Below are 24,055 nucleotides of genomic sequence, written 5' to 3' on the forward strand. Positions count from 1 at the left end.
TTGGAAGCAACAAATACATTTAGTTCAAACAAACTGGAAGTCAGATTTTCCAGAGTGAAGGTTAAAAAACTATTTTTCAGTTGGCCCCCCGAAAATGTATATACATACCTCCCAATTTCTGCATTATTTTATTTATTCATTTAACAATTATACTGTTGAATACTGGAGGTGCCCAAAAAATGTATACAAGTAGACACTTTGGTCAACGTTACTCAAGCAGTAGTTGGCCATAATCAGAAGTGTCTGGACGCTGATGTAACCACTTTGAGCACCTCTTGTAATTGCAGAAGTCAAGTGTGACTTACATTAATCTTTTGCTATCGGTATATACAGAGGGTGCCAAAAAAAATGTATACACATTTTAAGAAAGGATAAAAAAACTGTATTAAAGTTATAATACAAAGAATGACGCTAGCATTCATTTGATGAACACCATCTTTTGAGTGCACGTCATATACTACACATCGCTATGGTAATTCAACTGCAGAAAGTAATACATAGACAACATCTCTTAAAATGTGTAATTTTTTTTGGCAATCCCCCATACTATTACAATTTCAATAATTTTGTCCTTTCTTAAAATGTGTGTACATTTTTTGGCACCCTCTGTATATACTAGGTACTATTATATGTGAATGCTATACATAAGTTTTAGCAAACATTTGCTGAGCAGCTGTATGTGCAATTGGCATTTCTTAGCCACCGATCTCTTGATACGTGAACTCTGGCAAGCTACGTTTTATCAGACTCAAGGATCAAAAAGCAAATTTTTAAATGAAAATTAACATTTAGTTATCCAATTATTCTCCTGTTTTCTTTAGTATTCTTGCCACAAAATACATAGTTCTGTTGACTCTATCTGGTTATCAGTTAACACCGAATAACTGAAAACTAAACTTAAGGCAAGATAAGTATCTTTGTTTTCTTCTCATGATGTCAAAACTGCTAAAGTGCATCACAAAATATTAGCCTTTTATCGGGTAGGTTTTCGGATCCGATAAATTTCCCCATCATTTGAAAAGAAAATGCGTGCTTTCTACTTTGATTTTTTGAAAAAAATAATGAGGAAAAGGAGGTACTTCTTGCCTCCTTTCTCCCAGCCCCCAAAGAGCTCAGAAGTTAAGATGCTTTCCCTCACAAAAGCTTCCCCCCAGCTCCATGACAAAGCAACCAAGCATGTCAAGGCAGACCCAGAGATTTTTAATTCTACAGATCGTATTTAGGGAAACCAAGATTTGACAAAATTCTTCCTTCACTTCCACTATTCCACCACTTTCCAGCTTTTTAAAAAAGACCACTGCAGGAATGCTAGCTGCAGACTAATGAATAAAACTGCCCAAACGTATAACTCACGCCCACTACTATCAAACGATGGCCTCAGTCAGAGGGTACCTTACAGAACAAACACTTTAGCAGCCGCTCCCTCCCAATCAATAGAAAATGAAGACGTCTCTTTCGAATTTGAGGATAATGGTAAGGCATCTCCCTCTCTCTCCCGGTTCCATTAATTACTAGCCTTGTTCCTTTCTGAACCAAGCAGTCCATCTGCCAACCTCCCTTGTCAGTAAAGGAGGTTGATGGTCAGAATCTTTCTGAGACAAAGATTATTGGAATTGCTCCCTAAATTCAAGGAGTCCGTGTTAAGGCATCAGAGCCCCCGCCAAGCCTTCACAATGACGAACAAACCGGAGCCTGGGATCCCCACCACTACCACCACCATTCATCGCTCTCTCTACCCAGGGCTGAGAATCAGGCCAGGAAGACTTTTCCCTTTCAGGGAACTGAGAAGACCCTCAGGCCCTTCTCTCCTCCACAGCTCCCTCAGGACCCCTCTAACACCTTGAGCCGCTAAACAAGCTTTCAAACACCAAGAAGCCCAGCCTCAGCCACACACAAGATGGCAGCCCAACACCTACCGGAGGAAACAGCTGCGCCACCACTCCAGCGATGCCGGCTCTCGACTGCAGGTAGCCCCATTGGCCCAGCCAGAAAGCGCGAGACAACCCGAGAACTCTGACAGCCAATTGGGAGGCGGCGCGCTCTGGCGCTGCCGCGTTACGAGCGGTAGAGGCACGGAACTCTAAGGCGTGGACCCAATGGAGTGTGCAATCAATGGGCACCCGGCCAAGCGGTGGGATCCGTTGGTGTCCGACTCCTCCCATTTAGGGTTCGCATTTTGTAGACACGGGTGTTACAGATTGGGCGGTTCTCCCTCCCTGGCAGAGGCGAGGAGGGACAGTTGTTGCCGAGGCGAAAGCTAGTAGATGGTGAAGGGGGCACCAGTGCCGTGGCGTCTTGGTGGCTTGGTTTCGGAGAGGACCCTGACCAGCTGGGGAATCCAGCCTCGCTAACCGAGCGGGCGGAGTACAGCCCTCAGGTCTGGCGGGCGGCGTGGAAAACGCAGTGGAGCCAGTGCAGCGTAGGCACAGCCGTGGGTGGCCCCCGACGGGTCCTCCGGCCCAGGACCTGGGAACGCGGTGGAGCTCAGCCGCGTGGATCCTAGCCCTTGCTACCTCCCATCTCTTTTCACCCACGTGCAGTCCGGGGCTGGAGAGGGGACTGCGGGCGCACTGAGTTCTCAACTCCTATTTCAGTGTACTTCACGTTGTACACCTTAATGTGAGGTGATTCCTAAACAGCTGGGAACCCGAGGCTGTAAAAGGGGCTGCAGGAAATGGACTGCAGTATAAAATCCAGAAGCAGAACTTGAAGGTTTAACCACTCACCCATTTCACAGGTAAGACTACACAAACCCTAAATAAGTAAAATCATTTATCCAAGATCACAGAATTGAGATCAGATCCTCAGAGCACCAGACTCGCATTAACCACAACCCAGTAAGTAATTACCCAATGCGTAATTAAAATAAGGGACAGTGTAATTAACTGTGGTCTTTGGCATGTGGAAACCTGGAATGAGTTCTGTATGTATTAATGAGTATGAACAAGAAAAGAGATAACAGGCGGTAGACTGGAGTAATCAAAACACATGGGCTCTGAAACCATCCTGCCTGTTTATATTATTTCTGCCCCTTACGTTGTCATGCTTTAATCTCCTCATTTGGAAAACAGGCATGCTAATTTATCTGATTGTTATGCAGAATAAGAACAAGTGAAGTATTTAGAACTGTGCCAGACATGGTTTATATTCAATAAACGCTCATTACAGTCGTAATTAAAACATAAGGAACGGAGAGGAAATGGTCAGTTTCGTAAGAGCCTATTTTTAAAAACGAAAGGGACTGAAAATTGAAGTGAAACTGACCGACTACTTTTCTGCCAAAATGAAAAAGTGAGAAGGGGAAAGAAAGATGCGAACAAATTTTAAAATCCCTGTTACCCTCCAATATATTAACACTAGTTGTATCAGGAGGATGCGATTATGAGTGATTTGATTTTCTTCTTTATGCTTTACTACATTTTTTTACTAAATTTTCTGTAGTAAACATGTCTGACTTTATAGTAAGTTGAGTTTTTAAAATTTTTAGAAGGTATGAACAACACTGGTGAGAGCTTTCTTTAAAAAAAAGCTTTTACTGAGTAGAAATTGGTAGAACCTTTCTTGGAAAGCAGTTTGGCAACATGCTCCAGAAAACTTTAAAATGCACAATCCCCTTTTGAAATTATATACTTAATTTTTAAATTAAGTACCCTTTTACAAAATTAGAGCCTTGCTGATAAAGAGAACAATCCACAATCCCTGAATTCCCTCTGACTTCCCCCACTCCACAACAAAGAGTGGTGCAGTCTTCAAGTCATTGTTTTATACTTACTAGTACAATAGGTGTTTATATGCGTTTGTAATATTTTAAAAGGGAAATAGTACTATGCTATATAATTCTATAATTCTTCACTTGACAGTGTTTTTGCAGTGTACGCATGTTATTTTACAGCTCATTATATTATTTATGGCTCATTTCTTTTACTGCTGTATAGTGTTCCAGTGTATGCCTGAATTAATATATGAAGTATGATTAGAAAATACGGTGAATGTTTAAATAAAAAAACCTTATTACAGTAAAAGAAACATTGCCATTAATCTCCCTTAATATACTCCCCCTTGCTTCAAACACACTTATCCCATCGTTCTTGCCACTTTCTGAAGCAGTTCTGGAAGTCCTCTTTCATTAGTGTTTTTAGTTGTGCTGTCATGGCTGCCTTGATGTCCTGAATCATTTTGACTTTGGTGAAGAGCCAGAAGTCTCATGGTTTCAGATCCGATGAGTAAGGTGGATGAGGACACACCACAATGATTTTATTGGACAGAAGTTGCCAAATACCAGAAGCAATATGTGACATGGAGTGTGGTCATGATGGGGGATGATTTACCGCACACTTTAAAACACACCTCTCAACCAGAGCTCACACCCGATTGACAGCATGGAACAAGTTGAAACTTGTCGCACGCTGTTACTAAAGTTCGCTGTGCCACTTCCTGTATTAAAGATCCCTGCCTTTCTGTTAGATGGCACTTAGCAGTGGCAGCAGCAGCATTCACCGTATGTTTTGATTACAACAGAAAGGTTCTGTGTCACCCATCATTTCTGGTACAGCAATTTCTGTCAAATAAAAACATTACGGTATGTCCTCATTTACCTTATTCATTCCGTGCAACTTCTGGCTCTTCCCAAAAGCAAAATGACCATGAAAGGTAAATGGTTTGAATTAATTCAGAACATGAAGACAGCCACAACAGTGTAACTAAAGACACTCACGAAAGAGGACTTCCAGAACTGCTTCAGAAAGTGGCAAAAACTATGGGATAAGTGTGTGCAAAGCGAGGGGGAGTATTTTGAGAGGGATTAATGGCAATGAGTCTTATGGTAATAAATACATTTTTAATTTAAACATTCACCGTATTTTTTGATCGCACCTCGTATATCTTACTGGCTTTCATATGAAATTCTGTTTTTGATGTGTACTGTACACCCCTTCTTATTTGGCATTCTCCTCTTGATGGACATTAGGTTTCCAGTTTTTCACCTTACAAACAATTCTGCAGGGAAATCCTTGATACGTGTTTTCTTGGACACAAGTGCTGTTTCTCAAGAAATATACCTAAAAGTGGAATTACTTTGATTTTGAGTTATGAACATTTTTAATCTTAATAGGTCTTGCCAAATTTGCCTTCAAAATACTCCTACTAATTTACGTGTCCCACAAGTAGTTGTTAGAGTTCAGTTTCCCTATAATCTATATCAACACGAGATATTATCGTCTTACTTTTTGTTCATCTTATGGATGAAAATGGTACTCATTTTTAAAGTTTATTTATCGGATTACTGTAATAGTATCTATTCATGTTTATTAAACTATATTTTATGTAAATTTCTATAATTTCTTTTTTAAAGTACCCATTTTTCTATTTAGTCATCTTTTTCTTAATTATTTAAGGAATTCTTTATGTGTCCTGGATACAGTGTTTCTCATATAATTTTAAAAAATTTCTTCAGTTTCTATGACTATGTCCTTTTTTGGTTACTACTGTTAAAATGTTAAATTTGCTCCCCACTCTTGGCTTAGCTTTTATTTTGTTTTTATTTATTTATTCTACCAGTTTTTTCTCTTCTTTACAATCTTTAGGTCTCTTTGTTTTGCTGCATTTCTCTAAGACTGCCAGTACAATATTCAATAAGAGTAGTGAGTAGTGGTGGCAAATGTCCTCATCCTGTGTCGGACTTCTCATGAAAATGCTTCTCATGTTTCATCATTATAATGTTTGCTGCAAGGTTTTAGTAGATAGTCTTTATCATGTTAAAGAAGTCCTCTTTTATTGCTAGTTTGCTAAGACTATGACTTCTTCCCTCTTCTCCCTAATAGTTTCTCATTGAACTTTTTACATATTATTTCTCTGCGTCTGAGATGATAGTTTTCCTCCGTTTGTCTATTAATATAGGAATTTACATTGAGAAACTTTCCAATGTTAAACTTTTGGGATATTCCTGAGCTAAACCCTCTATTAGTAATATACTTTTAGTCTACTGCTGCATATTTTTACTTCACTATTTTTGCTTTCGTACCTGAAGTTTGCTTTTGGCCTTGAGTTTCTTTTTTTTACATGTCAAGGTTATACTAATCTCAAAAAAAAAAGTTGAATAGCTTCCCATGTTTTTCTTGCTCTGGAACTGTTTGTATACTATACAAATTACCTTGAAAATATACTATAGAATTCCCTTGAAAGTTTTGTAGAATTCATCTATACAACTTTATGGACTTGGTATGCTGGTAGTAAGAGGTGGGGATGTGTGGCATGCAGCTTTGGTAAGATCTTCAACTGTTCTTTTAAAATTTCTTTTTATACTTATTCCTCTATTTGGGATTTTTACTTCTTGAGCCTATTTGGTATTAAGTCTATAATTTCAATTAGATATTTGTGGTAAATATTGCTATCAGTACAAAATATTTCTCTTTGTCTCTTATTGGTTTTCATATTAAATTCTCTTTTGTTCCATATGAATGTTTCTTCTTATATTTGCTCGTATGTCTTCTTACATCCCTTCAAGCTTTCAATGATATTTTGTGTGATTTAAGTCGGTCTCATATTTAAAAATATTATAGCTAGGTTTTGCTTGTAATCCAGTCTGAGAGTCTCTTTTAATAAGATTAACACGTTCACGTTTTTTTGTGATTTTTAACATATTTGGCCTTGTTGTCATCTTACTAACCTTGTTTCTCTTCGTATCTTTCAGATCTTATTTTTCCATTTTTCTTTTTAATTGAAGCTAACGCCAAGTTTTCTTTGTTCTACCTGTTTTTTTAATAGTATTCCATTGTGTATATATATCACAACTTTTTTTTTTAAGTTTTCTTTCTGTTTTCTTTTTAATAGAGTACCTTTACAGTTTTAACACAGTTCTTAAATTTGTTTTTTTAACAGCTTAAATTTAATTAGTATTGATATCCTCCCTATGAAGAACTTAGTTTGCCTCTACTTTACTTTCTTTGATCTTGCAGCAATCCCTTACATCTCCCCTTCAAAAAAAGAATATAATTTTCTATGGTTTTATTTTCTAGCATTTTTGTTTCATTTGTTATTAGCATACATTTTTAATCTGTTTGTCTAGCATTAATGTATTTTACTCATTTATTTGCTCACTATTGCTTCTTGTACCTCAGTACTTCTTTCTAGGTTAGTTCTTACTCAGGAAGTACATCCTTATTTCTTTTAGAGAGTCTCTGAGTGGCTCTTTGAGTGTCTGTAAGTCTCTCTTTTTAATCCTCACTGTTGAAAGGTAGCTAGGCTGAAATAATATTCTGGGTTCAAACTTATTTTCCCTTAACATGTTGCATCTGGCATTTTTGATGAGACATTCAATTATCAGTCTGATATACATTCCTTTCAGATAATCTAGATTTTTCTGGAAGCTTCTTGATTTTCTGAAGTTTGTCCACAGTTTGTTTAGTGGTGTGTATTAAGAATTTTATCCTGCTTGTTATTTGTTACTCAGTGGACCCTTAGTGGGCTTATTTGTTTTCCAGATCTGAGAAGTTCTTGGTCATTATTGCCTCTTCATTCTATTTTATCCCTCCTTTTATTATTTCTTTGCTCTTTGCTTTGAGTGAAATTACTCAACTAGGTCTTCCAACCTACTAACTGGCTCTTTATCTGTGCTGTCATTTAGTCATCTGTTGAGTTTCTTCAACAACTGTTTTTAGATTCTAGATGGTTATTTCTCAAAATTGTGTGTTATTCATGGATGAGGTTTCCTTCTTTTGCTCTTTGAGGATGTTAAATACAATAACATTTGTTTTAAAATTATTTTCAGGATGCTCTATTAATTCTCCTCTTGAATTTAAGTCCATCAGTTTGGGTTTGTTAAATCTTTCATGGTGTAGCTTTACTCAAATGTTTAATGACTCTCGGTTGTGCACTCATCTCCTCTGAGATGATTTGCTCTTCCATTTGCCATGTTATGATGGTGGTTGGCAATATCTCTGCAGCATCCCATCTGTTTCCTTTCCCCAGAGAAGTTCCACAGACTTGGTCCATAGAGAATTCCCTTTTTGTTTTCAGCATTACTGTATAAATTTTTAATTTTTTAAAAATACTCTAACATTTCTGTGGGTTTGGTGAGGGAGTAGGGGAAGAATTTATCATATGTTGACTAACATCTTAAGATTGAAAATTGTTGATCTTTTTTTGACCTATTAGAGCCACCTGTAAGTGTATAATTTAAGGAATAGTGTGTTTCCCCGAAAATAAGACTTAGCCAGACAATCACCTCTAATGCGTCCTTTGGAGCAAAAATTAAATAAGACCCTTATTTAATTTTTGCTCCAAAGGACGCATTAGAGGTGATTGTCTGGCTAAGTCTTATTTTCGGGGAAACACGGTACGCATAAAGCATATTCCAGCATTATTATACTGAAAAAATAGAAACAATCTAAATGTTCAGTATAGAGGTTTATTTATAGTACTAATTAATAATTTATTAAAGTTTAATTATTAAAATTCTTTAGTATATTTTTAATTTATGAATTATTGACAAAGTGTATTATACAGTCACTTAAAAGTCATATTACAGAAAGATATTAATGATGGGGCAAAATGCGTGATATGTTATAAATATGTGTACTAAAATCCATATTTTATTTTAAAAGTCTACTTACTAAAAGAATAATAATTATTGCTAGCATTTCTTGTGTCCTTTGTATGTGCCAGGCACTGTTTGAAGTAAGTCTTATCCTCACTGCAACCTTATGAGGTAGTTAGCATTTTTATCCTCATTTTAAGTTTTTATCAAGTATTTGTAAAGTGGGTGTAGTTTATGTTAATTAAAAATATATTAAATATGATTGAGTCTTAATTTCTCTGTAATTTTCCTAATTCTGATATTTTGCACATTTTTTCCAACTAATAAGTGTTCTTTTTCCATAATAGTTCGTGCTGTTTTAAAAGATAGAGCTATTGTTATATAACTACCTCTTCTTTCTTGAATATTTTTACAATTATGAACCATTCTTTATTGTTTTTGTGTTTTTGTGTTTTTGGTTTTTTTTACAGAATGTTTCATGAATTCATGGACCAAAAGATGGAGTTGGTATTTGTTTTTAAAAAGATATTGTCAGTGATCTGATACAACTATAAATACTTAATTGATGAAGACTCATGGACTTGTCATTATGTTGGACTAGTCATTTCTGAAAGTTTCTTCAACCACATTTCTATTTGAAAATTAGAATGATATGATGATGTATTTACTCTGAGGACTACAAATTTCATAGAGACCAAGGTTGGATTCCAGTTACATTCTTCAATCAAAGTGATTCAGTCCTTTGATAAAATTAGTTTTGAAGAGTTTTATGTTAATAAACGACACCAAAAGATGGGAGAAAAAAATGGTAGGTTGAAAAACCATTGTTAAACTTTCTGTTTAAAAGTATATAGACTACTTAATGAAGCTGAATTGTGGAATTTTCATGGTATTTTATTGCAAATGACTTTTCTGAATTAGAAGGAATTAAGGGTTTATTCATAAATAAAGTCCATAGCTTATAGCCATTTCCTTAGTTTTTACCTGATGTCTTTTTCTGTTCCAGGATCTCATTCAGAATACCACATTACATTAACTTGTCGTGTCTCCTTAGGGTCCTCTTGGATGAAACAGTTTATCAGACTTCCTTGCTTTTGATTTTGTAGGATTTTTTTTTATTGAAGTATTTGTTAGAATGCCCCTCTGTTGGAATTATTGACTGACTTTTTTTCCTCATGATTACACTGAGATTATAGGATTTGGGGAGGAAGACCATAGAAGTAAAGTGCCATTTGTACCTCATTGTATCTCTGGTACATGTTATCAACATGATTTATCACTTGTTGATACCGAGCTTGATCACCTAGCTGGATCACCTAGCTGACATAGTGTTATCTGATTTCTCCACTGCAAATTACCTTATTTTCCCCTCTTCCCTGCTATACTCTTTGACAGGAAATTACTATGTGCAGCTCACACTTAAGTGGGGATTTATTCTCCCCCCCCTTTTTTTTCTTCTCCCCCTTTTTAATAACAATATCTACATTAATTATTTGAAATTCATCCGTAAGGGAGATTTGTCTTCTTTCCCCCACCTGGGTATTTATTCAGTCATTTATGTATATTAGTATGGAGTCATAGATACTTATTTTATACTTTGGGTTGTAATCTAGTATAGTTTTATTTTGTTACTCAAATTGTCTCAAGATTGGCCATTGGGAGATCTTTCAGTTGGCTCTGTGTCCCTTTGACATATCCCCATCAATGTCAATGGGTTTTGTTTCGTTTTGCTTGTTTTTGTTCTTTAGCACTTCTTTATTTTTTTACATTAGAAGATGCTCCAGGCTCATTTTGTATATTTCCTGCTCTATTCCTAGAATCAGCCATTTCTTGAATGAGCCCTGGTTCCTTTTATTGGAGAATGGTAGTAGAAACTATGATCTGGGCAATAGGTGTGCTCGTTGTTACTGGGGTGTCGTTGCTTTAGGCCCTCTCAGCTGAAAGCATGGAAATATACGTGTATACTAACCTATATATACACATACCTATACATATTTTTATATGAAACCATGTATATCTATATTAAGCTAACCATGAGTTTATATTGATGTCTCCAACTCTAGTACATTACAACATGGATCATTCTAGCCTACTCTCTCGTTGCTTTTATCTATAAACTCTTACTCCAGCAATGAGACATGTGGCTTCCACCATCTGTTATCCATTTACTTAATTGCTCAATTCCAGTATACATGCACGCCTCAGAGATATTGTGGGTTTGGTCCCAGACCACCACAAAACGTAAGTATCAAAGCTAGTCATAAGTTTTTGGCTGGTGGAGGATCTTGCCTCCAATTTGTAAATGTAACATCTGTGAAGCCCCATAAAAAGAAGCTCAATAAAACGAGGTATGCTTGTATACGTATAGCAGTATCAGAAATGTAAATTATTCCCAGGGGGGAAACTATAGTACTTGTGCACAGTTCCTTTTACCGTTAGTCTTACAGACTCCACTTATTTCCAGTTATTTAGGTCAATACCTTTTACACATAGCCCTTTGGTGAGATTGTGTATACATTTTTAATACAGGTACATTCTTTTATCACAGTCTGTATTCCTTCCTGGGATCCCTGATCTCTTAAATGATAATGTGGTTTAAATGGTTAAAAATAATTACAAAAACCGCAGTTACTTTCACACCAACCTAATATTTTAAAATTTGCATACATTATGGCTTACTCTTTGTGCTTTAAAGTTTTTTCGGTTTTGACAAATGCATAATGTCATGTATTTACCATTATAGTATTATGCAGGATAATTTTAATGCCCTTTAATGTACTTGTAATATATGGGTTATTATGCAGGTCATAGTACTAATTTCACTAATTTATCTAGGCCAGTGGTTCTCAAACTTTCTTTTGGTCTTGGGACTACTTCATACTCTTTAAAGTTTTAAAACCCCTAACAGCTTTTGTTTATGTGAATAATATATGTTCGTATTTACTGTGTTAGAAATTGAAACTGAGAAGCTTTGAAAATGTTATTGGCTCATTTAAGAATAATAGTAAACTCACCATGTTAACAAATTACATTTTTGTGAGAAATAACTATTTTCTAAAACAAAAATGAGTGAGAACATTATTTTACATTTTTACAAATCTCTTTAATAGTTGGCTTAATAGAAGGGAGATTCTCATATCTACTTCTGCATTTAATCTGTTGTGATATGTTGCTTTTGCTGAAATATATAAAGAAAATGAAGCTTCACACAGATAAGAAATTGGAAAAAGAAAGAATATTTTAATAGACTTTCAAATAATTGGATATTTTTCTTTGATACAACTATGGAATTCAACAAGTAGTCGTTCCTTCAAGGTTAGTTATAGTGTGGAATCTGAACTCATATCAGTGAGATTTTACACTGTTACATTAAAATTCATTGGTCTGTTGTACACTTTTCTTTTATACATGTATGATTTTATAACATCATGCATTGGCCACTTAGAAAATATTGGTTTAGTGAATTATGCAGATTTTTTTCAAATGTTTACATATTTCATCACACACTATTTAAAATTCACATTTGTTAATATTGCTACCAGTCTCATCAAAGAGTGATTAATTATTGAGAAGCTGTCAAGCTTATCATAGCAGAATACAAAGTTTCCAAATTTCCCATTTCACCTTGGTAGCTTGAATTTTATTATTAGTAACAAATGCTGTCAATTTTGTCCTTCAAATGATAATCGAACTTTGTTCATTTTCAAGAAAATGTGTGCCAAACACCTAAATATGAAAACCCATCATTTTTATTAGTGGTTCTTTTAAGTAAAAATAATTTTCCCTGAAAAACAAAAGCAGTTAAATTAACTTATAATTCGAACAATCTCACTAGTGCTTTTTTGGAGACAGACACTGTACTGTGGTAATCATTTAGGTTCTTTATCAAGGACATCCTTAAGTGAAATTGATGGTGAAGAATGCAATGACTTACTGGTAGTTTGGTGCTCCTGCCTTGGTTTAAACTAAGACACCAGCACTTATACTCATCATTTCTTTTGTATCATCAATGTCAACACAGAAAAAAAAAGACAAATAATGTCTTAGTTTTACTGTTAAAATAGTTTGATCTAGCATATTTTCTGAAAGGATTTTGGGACACCCCCACCCCCCCCGGAGTTCGTAGACCACACACTTTGCTGATTGATCACAGGCTCAGAGATGTCTTAGAGATCTTCTACACCAATGCCCTGAAGCTCCTCAAGGAAGATATAGGTATATAATTTTTAAAAAGAAACGTACATATATTTCTGTGTTCCTGGGTCATTATCAATGTATTTGGTAAGCATTCCATAAATATTCATCTAGTAAATGAATTCAGATCAGTGTGATTCATGAGCGTTGCCTATTTACAGAGACAGTCTATCTCAAGTGGCATTGAGAGACAAATAGTGTAACTATAATTTGTCTTCATTCTTTACAAAACTGCTATATTTATGATTATGTTCTTGCAATAAATAGTCATATCTAGCTAAAAGAACAAGTTGGACAGACAGTATTTATCAGATAGCACACTTCATTTCTGGAGGCAAATAGCCCCAATATTAGTATACTAATTTGATTTTCAATTCAAGTGCCTGCTCCTGTATTCCTTGTAACTGTCTTCTAGTGAAATATACTGAAGTATTTACAGTCTTAGATTATAACTCTCAGCATGCGGACAGTGTGCAAAGAAATAAAGGAACAAGAAACTAAAATTGTTTACATTGTTGTAACCATCTATGCAGTCTATAGTTGAAATGTTTCTTCTTAGAAGTATGATACTCATTTAGTGTTTTTGTTCGAAAAGTTATTAACTGAATCTCGTAATCTCATTTATCAGATAGGTTACCTCTTTGTTACTGTGGTTAGAAGTTTCCATGGCAAAAAGACAAAAATGATCAAGAAGGAAGACATGAGGAACAAGTACTATTGAAATATGAGAGTTAAACCTAGAGTAATATGAGATAACAAAGATGTCATAAGGAACAATATATTAAAAACCCAGGACAAATAAGTATGAATTGCTTAGTTACATTCATTTATTCTGCAAGCAGATAGTTCCAGTATTTTCTGATTGGCTTTGTTTTTTTATATTGCCAGTGTCCTCTTTATTAATCCATTCCAAGACTTTCTAAATAATTCGTTGTAAGTATTTCCTATCAGAATAATTTGGTATCATGTACTGACATTTCTAACACAGTTTTAAATAATAGTCACTGTGAAACAAAAATTCACTGAAGTCCTGATTGCTGTCTTTCAGCATCACTGCTTATTTTCTCAAGCCAGGAGAGAGTTGTATATGATTCCAGAAGACTATAATGCTACAAAAAGCTATTCCTAAATACCTTTCAAAATCCTTCTTGTGTAGATGTCCACCTCAAATAAAGATAAATCCCTAGTATGAAGTATTGACTTATAGTCCTGAAAATAAATGGTAACAATAATCAATTAAGTGCTTTGACAAATAGTTTTGCCTAAAAGCAATGATTTTTGTTAGTTATCTGTCAGTGAAAAGTGGAATGATTTTAAGGATTCTGAGAAAGCCCTGCTTCAGAAAATATTTTCCCCACTTAGCTGAATGATCTCTAAAATTCCACAATTAAAGAGTAATTCGTTTTGTTAAATTGTATGCAGTAATTTCTTGCTAACTACCCCGTGCTTCTCTGCACATCTACTCTGTGAGGTAGCTGCCGTTATTCCAATTTTATAGAGATACAGTCACACAGCTACCATGTTTCCCCGAACATAAGACCTAACAAGACCATCAGCTCTAATGCGTCTTTTGGAGCAAAAATGAATGTAAGACCCGATATATTATATCATATATTATATTATAAAATAAGACCGGGTCTTATATTCATTTTTGCTCCAATAGACGCATTAGAGCTGATGGTCCAGCTAGGTCTTATTTTCAGGGGAAATATGGTAATAAGTGGCAATGCTGGGATTCAAACCCAAATGTATCTGAACTCCAAAGCCCAGAGTGTTAATCACCACTCCTGTTCTTCCACTGATTCCTGGGATGCTGCTCCTGGAGTTTCCTTCCACCTGTGTGCTGCTGTCCCCATGATTCCTTTTTCTTGTACTCATCCCTTACATGTTGATGTTCTACAGAAGACCCTCTTATTTTCTACACATTCTCTCTAATCACATCTATTCTGTGGCTTCAGCAAGTGTTTGTTTGCTATAGATTCCAAAGTTTGTATATCTGGACCAGATCTTACTCTGGAACCTGTGTACCCAGTTTACTTGTCCTACTTGAATTTCTTTTTTTGTTAAAACTTTTTTTTTAAATTTATTTTATTTTATTGGGGAATGTTGGGGAGCAGTGTGTTTTTCCAGGACCCATCAGCTCCAAGTCAAGTCATTGTTTTCAATCTAGTTGTGGAGGGTGCCGCTCACTGGCCCATGTGGGAATCGAACCGGCGATCTTGGTGTTATGAGCGCTGTGCTCTAGCCATCTGAGCCAACTGGCCTTCCCATACTTGAATTCCTTATATGTGCCTCTACCTTTATTCCCTATCTCAATGCATACCATTCCTATACATATAGTTGCCTGAGTCAGAAACTTAGAAATCATTCTTGATTCCTCCCCATTTACTGCCACATGAGTGGTCTTTCTAAGAAACAAATCTAATCATGTAAGATACTTAAACCTCTTGAGTGGCTCCCCATCGCCTTCCATTTAAAAATGAAGTTGCTTAGCATGGCACACAAGGCCCTCTATGTCATGGCCCTTATCTACCTCTAAAGTATTATTTCTCATTCCTTTTGTCCTCACATTGCATTTGTTTCAAATGCTGAAACCTTGTCTGAGCTGTGCTATGGGGAATTAAAAGTAGGCTTAGAGTCTTGTGTAGTACACATCAGCCAGAATGGTAATAGGGAAACGGCACCTCTCCTGAGGCTGCTTTGGTGGCAGCACCTCTAATTAGCCAGAGATCCCTTTTGGATAGGTAACTGCCAGAGAGAGTTGGGACTCTGAGGCCTAAGCCTCTGACGAAGAGTCTCACTCCATTGCCAATCTTACAGGTTCTGGGTTTAAGTTTTATTGAGAAAAATATTTTTTGTAAACTTACTAAGCTCTCTGCCCATTAATCCTCCTAATGGTTTCTCAAGTGACCTTTTTAAAGTGAAATTATTATGTTCCTCCTTTGCTTAAGTCCCTGTTAATTTTAAACATTTTATACATTAATTTTAACATTTTATATATAAATTGTGTTTAATCTTTTAGATATTTTTGTGACTTTTAAACGTGGTGTAAGTGAGATTTGGCTTTTGCCAATTTATTTTAATTATCTTTCTCATATATTTGTTTTTAGCTTTAAAAGGATTATTTCTCTAGGAAGTTTCTAAGGTGTTAGCTTGGTGGGCATCTGAAATGTTGGCTCATCTATATAACTCTAAAAAATTGAAGCATTTTGTTTCATGTACCCTGTTTCCCCGAAAATAAGACCTAGCCGGACAATCAGCTCTAATGCATCTTTTGGAGCAAAAATTAATATAAGACCGGGACTTATAGTAAAATAAGACCGGGTCTTATATTATAGTAAAATAAAACCGGGTCTTATAATAAAATAAGACTGGGTCTTATATTAATTTTTGCTCCAAAAGACGCATTAGAGCTGATTGTCCGGCTAGGTCTTATTTTCGGGGCAACACGGTAATTATTTAAAAGTTAATATAAAAGACATTTTAGAAAGCATTAGTTTTAGACGTTTAATTATTTCAGCAATTGTTGAAATATTTCATTCAAAACCATCCACTTCCATACTCAGTGCAAGTCGTATTCCTAAAACTTTTCAAATGAGTGTGTGTCTATATATACGTGCACTGCCTGTCTGCAATGAAGTCATTCCTTCTGTTTTCCAGTTAAGAAATAGTGTCACTACGTTTTCAACATGTTTTTTAAATTAGCAGAGATAAATGAGATAGATCATATTCCTAGTTTCTAGTTATTTGTAAAGAAATAATAACCAAAATTTTTTTCTTCAAAGGAAGTGAAAGACCATTTAAATTTGATTTTATTTAGAAACCAAGTGGATTTCTTGTAACATGTATTGTGGGGAAATTAGTCTATTTCTGTTGAGATCTTATGCTACTCACTGATTTATATTTTAGGTGATGCAAAGACTTTCTGGATGCAGCTGGAAGATGATGGAAAAGTGGACATCATGTTTGAGCAAGTGCAAAATGTGCTACAGTCACTGAAACAAAAGATCAAAGATGGGTCTGCCACGAATAAAGGTATGAAGCAATAAAAACTTTCAGTACATTTAATGCTAAATGTAACCCACTGGCATGTAGTGTAATTCTATTTCTAGTACTATTTGTTTTAAAAGTCAAATAATTTCTTTGTTTCTTCCTAAGAGCATAATATCAGTACTATCTGTTTTTTTGTGTGTGCATGCTCTGTTTCTATAAAAACTTGCTGTTACCGTACCATGAATATTTTATAAAAGTGGGTGAAGATGCTGGCTTTGAATAGTAGCTACTGAATTTATCTCTTTTTATCTCAGTCTACCTTTTATCCCTCATTTTATTTTTCCTTTTCATCTTTTTTTTGGTGGGGAGGAATATTGCAAAAGTAGTATGTGCTCATTGTACAACTTTTGGTACATATAGATAATATAACAAAAATTATCCATGACCACATCATTCAGAGACAACTAGTGTTTTTTTAAACACAGAAGTACACATAACTATATTTCGCCTGCTTTATACAGAACTTGCCTTACTAGCAGTCTTCCGAAAGCAAAACTTTCATTCTACGTAGGCAGTCAGTTCATTCATCCAAGTTTTTATTTTTTCTATTTCTTTATCTTCAACCCTGGTTGGTTGTAGAACATAAGACTTTAATGTGGAAACCTCCTTGATTCCATCACGACATAAGATGTTTAAGTGAATTTTCCCCCAGACTATTCTTCATTTTGCCTCAGACTATTCTGAATACCTTCTGGGTGTTCTTAATGCATTAGTCTATTATGTGCTTATCCCAAAAATTAGTACTGTTTTTCATTTTAATATTCCTTGTCATTCCTTCATGAATCAGATATACCTAGGTTTGAATCCAGTTCTACTACTTCCTAAGCAATGTTGTAGAAAAATAGCTTAACCTCAGCCTCAATTCCCTTGTCTCGAATGCAGATAATCATAAGAACTGTTTTGTCTTTGGATACCCCTGGTCATTTGCAGAATATGAAAGAATTCATAAGGCACAAAGGAATAGAAGTTAGAAAGTTTATTTAAAAAGAAAGCGGCTGGCAGAGAAGCTGCCAGAGGCAGAGTCTTAAGCAGACAACTGCACTGATCTTTAAATGAGCTTTTTCTTATATAGGAAAGAGTAGATAAATTTCCTTATAATAGAGGATGTGATATCTAAACTCAGGATGTTTTACATATAGATTGAAGTCATTTGATTGGCATATGCTGGTTATGTAACTAGTTTCTTTCTGTGCATGCTCTTACCCATAATGCATCTAGAAAAACCCATGGGGCGGGAGGGTGGGGGGCAGCCATAATGTTCATTCTAATTATATTATATTATAATGAGGCTGGAGTTCACGTTATGGGCAGGCTCCAGCAGTCTGCACAAGCTGGAAAGCTATATCGTTCTGATTATCTCCTTTCTAAGGGTGTTTGGACAGTTTAATTTATCTTGTGTGACACAGGCCTGGGTGGTCCCTGGGGAGTAAACACAGGCCTGAGCGGTCTCTGGGGAGTGGATGTAAAGTACTGATCACTTTTCGGTAACTTTTTCTGCCTGAGCAAGAACCTCTCAGAGGAGTTGTGAAGATTAAAATGAGTAAATGAGATAAAGTGTGTAAAATGTTTGACATAGTAGCTGGCACCTTGAATAAAGGTGACACTGCTGTTAATTGTTTTTATTCTTTTTTCCTTCCTGAACAGAATATATCCAAGCAATGATTCTAGTGAAGGAAGCAACCATAAGTAACAATTCAACATTGGTAAAGGGTATGTACATTTCTAAACCCAATCTAGAGTGTTCTCTGGTATTTTCTTGATCAGAAGCAGGCCTGCCTTAATTATGTCAGGTAACTAAATATAATTTAAAATAAAATTATAAGACCTATACTGGTAAATTATATAAATCAGTTTCCCCATTAAATGAAAATTCCTACCCATCCAGAGATGGGAAATGCAAAGCCTCCTAGGGAAAGAATGAACAAATATGTCTCTTCTTCAGAAAAGCTTTCCCTATAAGGGCAAATAGAATTCTAAGACTAGAAACTACTATAATCCTGCTTTGTGTGAAGAACCATACTAGAAAAGTGTATTCTGGAATAGATAAATTGGTGGGAAAATTTTTCATTGCTAGATTATTATTAGACAGTCTTCCAAACTCTAAACAAATTTGTTTTAGAAGATACATCAAAGATAATGTACCAGGACTAGAAAAATAGAAAGTTACTTTATTGGAATCACTATCCTATAAATCTTAGTCACCACTAATTTGCTAAAGTGTTAAGGAAGTACATTTACTGGATTATAATTACTGCTGCTAAGTATTATCAACAAATTGTAATAATTTTAACTGTCATAATTTGATGCCTTAAGGTTTTAAATCTCTGAAAACACACCCTAGCATCATCAGTGTATTTTAAAGAAATCTTTTCTTATTCCAAAGTATTCTCAATTTTAGTAGCTAACATATTTTTAGAATAGTGGCTTTTTTAAGAAAACAGCCTTTTGCAGTATCCTTTAGTAAGTAGCACTTGGAATCAACACACCAGTAAGGGATTGCATTAGTTTTGTAAGAAAGACGCTTTTAAATGCTTGAATGCAGGAAATGGTCAGAGGAACTAATTCTAAACAATGTTTTGTTTTGTTTGGTTGGGTTCTTTTAAAGTAATTTCATCAATAGAAATGCTAAATATTATTTCACATTTTTATATAATTCATCTGAAATGTAATGAATTTATCAAAATAAGTATGTGCTTGCCAGTGGTAGGTAGAGCAATGTTTATCAGTAAGTAATTAGAGAGTTAAGTGATTGACATTTTTGGCAAACACAAGAATTAACAACTTTCTACTAATGCAGTTTCATGTTAGTATTTAAAAAGAATACTGAGACTGGGAGAAATAAAAGGATTTGGTGTTAGGTCAAAACAAACCATCCCAGATCCAGCCTAGACTCCACAAACCACTAATTACCTTTATTTTTCTTGCTTATGTATAACAAGCTGTAAATATTTGTTGTGTCCCCATACAAGGGATTGGGTATATTATCCATTTTCTTGAGAGGAATTATAACTTTTTCCATTAAATCCACAGTTTATTTCTATATTGTAGTCATGTTAGAGAGTAAGAATAGATGAGTAGAAAAAGAAAAAGAAAAGAGAAGAAATGAAATTAGTGCAGAAAGATATAGGAGAGATTTTAAAAAGTATGAAAAGAAATGGAAAGACAAAAAGAGGTACCCAAATAGCCTACCTCACCCTCTTCATAAAAGTAGGTAACAGTAAAACAGTGAGAAAACAAAAGATACATAAACTTTCCATTGGTGACCGTTTTATAGAGCCTTTAAGAGTTATGTTATTTTTCTATAAAATACAAGCAGAAATAGGGATACCTGATGTTCACCTTAAAGGTTGATAGTTCAGACCAAACTAGAGTTTCTGCATTAGAAATCTCTTCTATCCTAAGTTATATTTTCATCCTATCTCATGTTTTTAAAATATTAACACTTAATTTTTTTACTCCATCTTGAAATTTTAGTATGTTTACACATTTAAGGGCTCCTTATATCTCTAGTCAATAAAGATATTACTTAGATATTACAGTGAAGGATTTTTTAAGTTGGTGTACTTGTTATTTACTTTTGTACTTTTCCCATGTAGATCATAAGCCTGTGACCCAGAATGAACAGGAAAACAAATCAAGTTCATTGCCCTCTACGTCATATGAAGACTCCTTTTCAGAAGACTGTACAGTTCTGTATGTATATAAATTAAATTCGTTTACATTGTTAATGCTTTTGTTCCAAAAAATCATTTGACAGGTAGACTATATATATAAAAAACAATTCTTTCCCATCAAATGCTTTAAAAGTTGTAAATTTTAGTATTTTATGTAGGATAAAGGTTCATGAGTCCCTTACTAGGTTATTTATTTGTTAATATCCCTAGGTAGTCAAGTCTTTTAGTTAAAGTTTAGCTTGTCTTTGTGTATATTATTAACATACTGAAACCTACCAAGTTGGTTATTTTTTTAACTAGAAAATTATTTTCCCTGATTGTTTCTTTTAAAATAGAATAGTATTAAAAAGGATCAAAGTATCTCTTTCAGTTTTAGTTCAGTTTTTTAAATGCAGAACAGCTCTAAATTAGTATCAGAAAGTTTATGAGAATAGGTGAAATTTTTCTGACGTTTGCTTTCTTCTTTTACCATTGATTTCAGTAAAGATTTCTTAGCATAAAGTCGAATTGTATAAGGAAATCTGGTACTCTCACATTTAATCTTTATTTTTAGTAGATAATGCCTGCACTAAAACTTTCAAGTACTAGTTAAAGTTTCTGAAAACAATTTCTGCTAGGGCAAGGAACAGAATTTCAAAAAACAAAAAGTGTCTTTAGAAAGAAAGTTATCAAGTTGATTGTCCTTTTAGCTACATATTAAAATGACCAAAAAAAAAAGTCAACTGAGAATTCTTTTTTTTTCTTGTCAGTGTTTATGAGAGTTGTGGATTGGCACTATCATATGTGATTTGCGTTTATAAATATTAGAGATATCATTGTAGTTTGAGTCTGAAAGACTCATAGAACTTATTTTAAAATGCCCTCAGAGAAAGCTAAGTTCAGTTTTAAAACTCTTTAACTGGTCATTTCAGTAGCTAAATTCTGACCTTCTGATATACGATACGATACACGTACAACATAAAATTTCATTACCTCTTAAAAAACAAATTCAATTACTCTAAATCACTAAAATATAAGATTCTTTTTCATAGAAATTACCATCACACTATCCCCCATCTTATATTTAGATAATTTTAAGCCTACTTGCAGGACTTAGTTTATTCTTGTTAAGTGCCTCCCTCTTTGGTTTTAAGTTCATTATCCTAGCTTATCAGAGTCCTCTGGAATTTTGAATCTCTTATCTATATATTTTCTATGTAGCTTTTCATCTTGCACAAATATATTAAATAAGTTTTCTAGTCTTTATTATAGCTCACTACTAGAGACCTCTTTTCATTACTCTTCAGAAAGAATTGTTCGACCAACTGTGAATTTATTTACCTCTTTCATTGTCTCACCTACATTTCTGTTTTATAAGGCTATCACGAGAAGTCAAGGTTCACTACTATAGCATTCTATGTTGTTACCAAACTTTTAGCAAACCTTATCAAAAAAGAGAATTAGGTTAATTTGAACTTTTTCTTACCTAGTCCACGATGGCTTTTCAAATTGTAAGTATTTAAAAGTCATATGCTTGATTCTCTTTTCTAGAATTGCTTATGGATCAGAATAAGCTACGCATTCTGTACTGTGTGCAATGTTACCTTTTTTAAAAAGAAATCAGGGCAGCATTTTTACATTTTTCATTTATATTTGAAACTTTTTTCAAGATCTTGAGAGATTTAATTTCTTCGGGCCTGGAATCTTAAATATGTTTAAATAAACTAGCATTCTAGGACCGACCCTTTTTAACTATCACAGACTTCAGTTTCTTCTTTTCATTTTTGTCTGGCCTTTCCAACTTGAGGGCTGGCTATACTATAGATAGAAAAGACAAAGGCAAATTGTTTTTGAGCTTGTCGTTCTCTCTCTCATCAGTTAACCTTATACAGTCTTTCCCCTAACAGATTGTCTTCTTGTTCAAACATAGCTTTAAAAATTTTGTTGTTTTATTAACATTTTTGGAAACCTTAGTTCTTAGTAGGTTTGAGCCTTTGTGACACTTTTTTTTTTTTAAGATTTTTTTTTTTTTAATTGGGGAAGGGGGACAGGACTTTATTGGGGAACAGTGTGTACTTCCAGGCCTTTTTTCCAAGTTAAGTTGTTGTCCTTTCAATCCTGGTTGTGGAGGGCACAGCCCAGCTCCAGGTCCAGTTGCCGTTTCTAGTTGCAGGGGGCACAGCCCGCCATCCCTTGCGGGAGTCGAACCGGCAACCTTGTGGTTGAGAGCCCACTGGCCCATGTGGGAATCGAACCGGCAGCTTTCGGAGTTAGGAGCATGGAGCTCTAACCTCCTGAGCCACCGGGCCGGCCCCTGTGACACTTTTCTTATAGTTTTACACCAATATTTTATATCCATAATTGGTCTTCTCTCTTTATTTTGTACATATTCTTTTAAAAACCTGAGCTTGCTAGAGAAACTAAATTGGCTTCTCTGCTTTCCCATGTCATTAGGATTATTTGTAATTGCATAATCAGAATCTGGTTTCCTTAGAACCTACAATTCTTATTACAGTATTTCCACTCAGAGGCTTTGTTCATGAGATCATACCTAACTTTGAGTTGAACTTTCTGAGATCGTCTCATATGAAGGGACATGTCAGGATTTTCTTCCATAGCCATTACGAGTTCCAAGGCCACATTTCATTCTTGACCAGAATTATGTTTAAATGATCTTTTTTTGTATCTCCCTATGAAGATCATGAGTTTGTTACTTGTTTTGCTTACAGAAGCTAAACCCCTAGTAGGCCAGTAGTCACATAAACTGGCAACTAAATGGTGACTAAGCCACAGGTTCTCAAACTCCAGCTGAATTTGCTCTATGTCACACAATTTGTCAGTGGCAAACCAGAGTGAAAAATCTTAGGTCTGACAGGAAACTGGCTTTATGTATTTTATTCTTGAGTTTAATTTAATTTTACTCCATATAAGTGAGCTACAACATAGGTATATGTGAACACAAATTTATTCCAATGGTGATTCTTCGACAAAGATAGGTACTTTTGTGATGTTAGGAACCCTGGCTTAATTCTTTTTCTTAGCCAAGTACTTTGGTTTGTCAGGAACACACATCTATCTACTCAAGTCAGCTTAAGTAGTGGAAGTTATTAGAAATATACCAGTTGTGCAGCTTTGGCTAACACATGGTGAAAATGGGCTTGCCCCACTGCTAAAAGACAGGTGAATTTAAGCCATTTGGCTTTTCGTATGACATGCACACTGACACCCAAAAGGATTTTTTTTAAACACACACATACACAATCACACACACACAAACACACACACACATAAATAAAATAGGTGTTCAAGAACAGAAAAATGTAACACAGCAGGCCGTATACGGACTAGAACTGAAACTAGAAAGTCAGTACCTGAGGTCAAGGTGCACATTGCTTAGATCTAGTTCTCTCTGTATGTTATCAATTAGTTCTTCTGTTCCCACATAGTCTGACATAGGCTGCCCTAGCTGAACAAGACATGATCTTCTTGTTTGAGTGTTACCTCATGATATTCTTTATATATCTTAATATAAATTTTTGAGAGGTTATAAATCACCCAGTATGAATACGTGATCAGACAGATTTGTGTACTCTGAAATTAAAATGGCCACCTTTCAGAAGAT

At 35.0% G+C, this 24,055-nt stretch overlaps 2 protein-coding genes across 8 annotated transcripts in view; one reads left to right on the forward strand and one right to left on the reverse strand.

The window, feature by feature from the left end:
• The window catches only part of CAB39L (calcium binding protein 39 like), a 138,126-nt gene extending 136,136 nt beyond the window's left edge, over window positions 1–1,990 (reverse strand). For 2 of the 6 annotated variants that reach the window (XM_074329936.2, XM_074329940.2), the window contains exon 1: window positions 1,917–1,944. The gene's annotated coding sequence lies outside the window, so the exon portion shown is untranslated. Of the gene's footprint in view, window positions 1–1,916 lie in introns of all 6 variants that reach the window. The other 4 variants (XM_019748037.3, XM_074329935.2, XM_019748040.3 and 1 more) reach the window with 4 other exon arrangements.
• A 174-nt stretch (window positions 1,991–2,164) lies between these two features.
• Window positions 2,165–24,055, forward strand: part of SETDB2 (SET domain bifurcated histone lysine methyltransferase 2) — a 54,281-nt gene continuing 32,390 nt past the window's right edge. The window contains exons 1-5 of one of the 2 annotated variants that reach the window (XM_088792977.1): window positions 2,165–2,737; window positions 9,004–9,341; window positions 16,637–16,762; window positions 18,425–18,490; window positions 20,377–20,473. In XM_088792977.1, the coding sequence (XP_088649103.1) occupies window positions 9,326–9,341; window positions 16,637–16,762; window positions 18,425–18,490; window positions 20,377–20,473 (305 nt within the window). In that variant the 5' untranslated portion in view covers window positions 2,165–2,737; window positions 9,004–9,325. The remainder of the gene's footprint in view (window positions 2,738–9,003; window positions 9,342–16,636; window positions 16,763–18,424; window positions 18,491–20,376; window positions 20,474–24,055) is intronic. The other variant, XM_019748014.3, reaches the window with a different exon arrangement.

Source organism: Rhinolophus sinicus, chromosome 16, assembly GCF_057876585.1.
Source record: "Rhinolophus sinicus isolate RSI-liver-muscle chromosome 16, RSI-T2T, whole genome shotgun sequence".
In the NCBI taxonomy this organism is placed as follows: domain Eukaryota; kingdom Metazoa; phylum Chordata; class Mammalia; order Chiroptera; family Rhinolophidae; genus Rhinolophus; species Rhinolophus sinicus.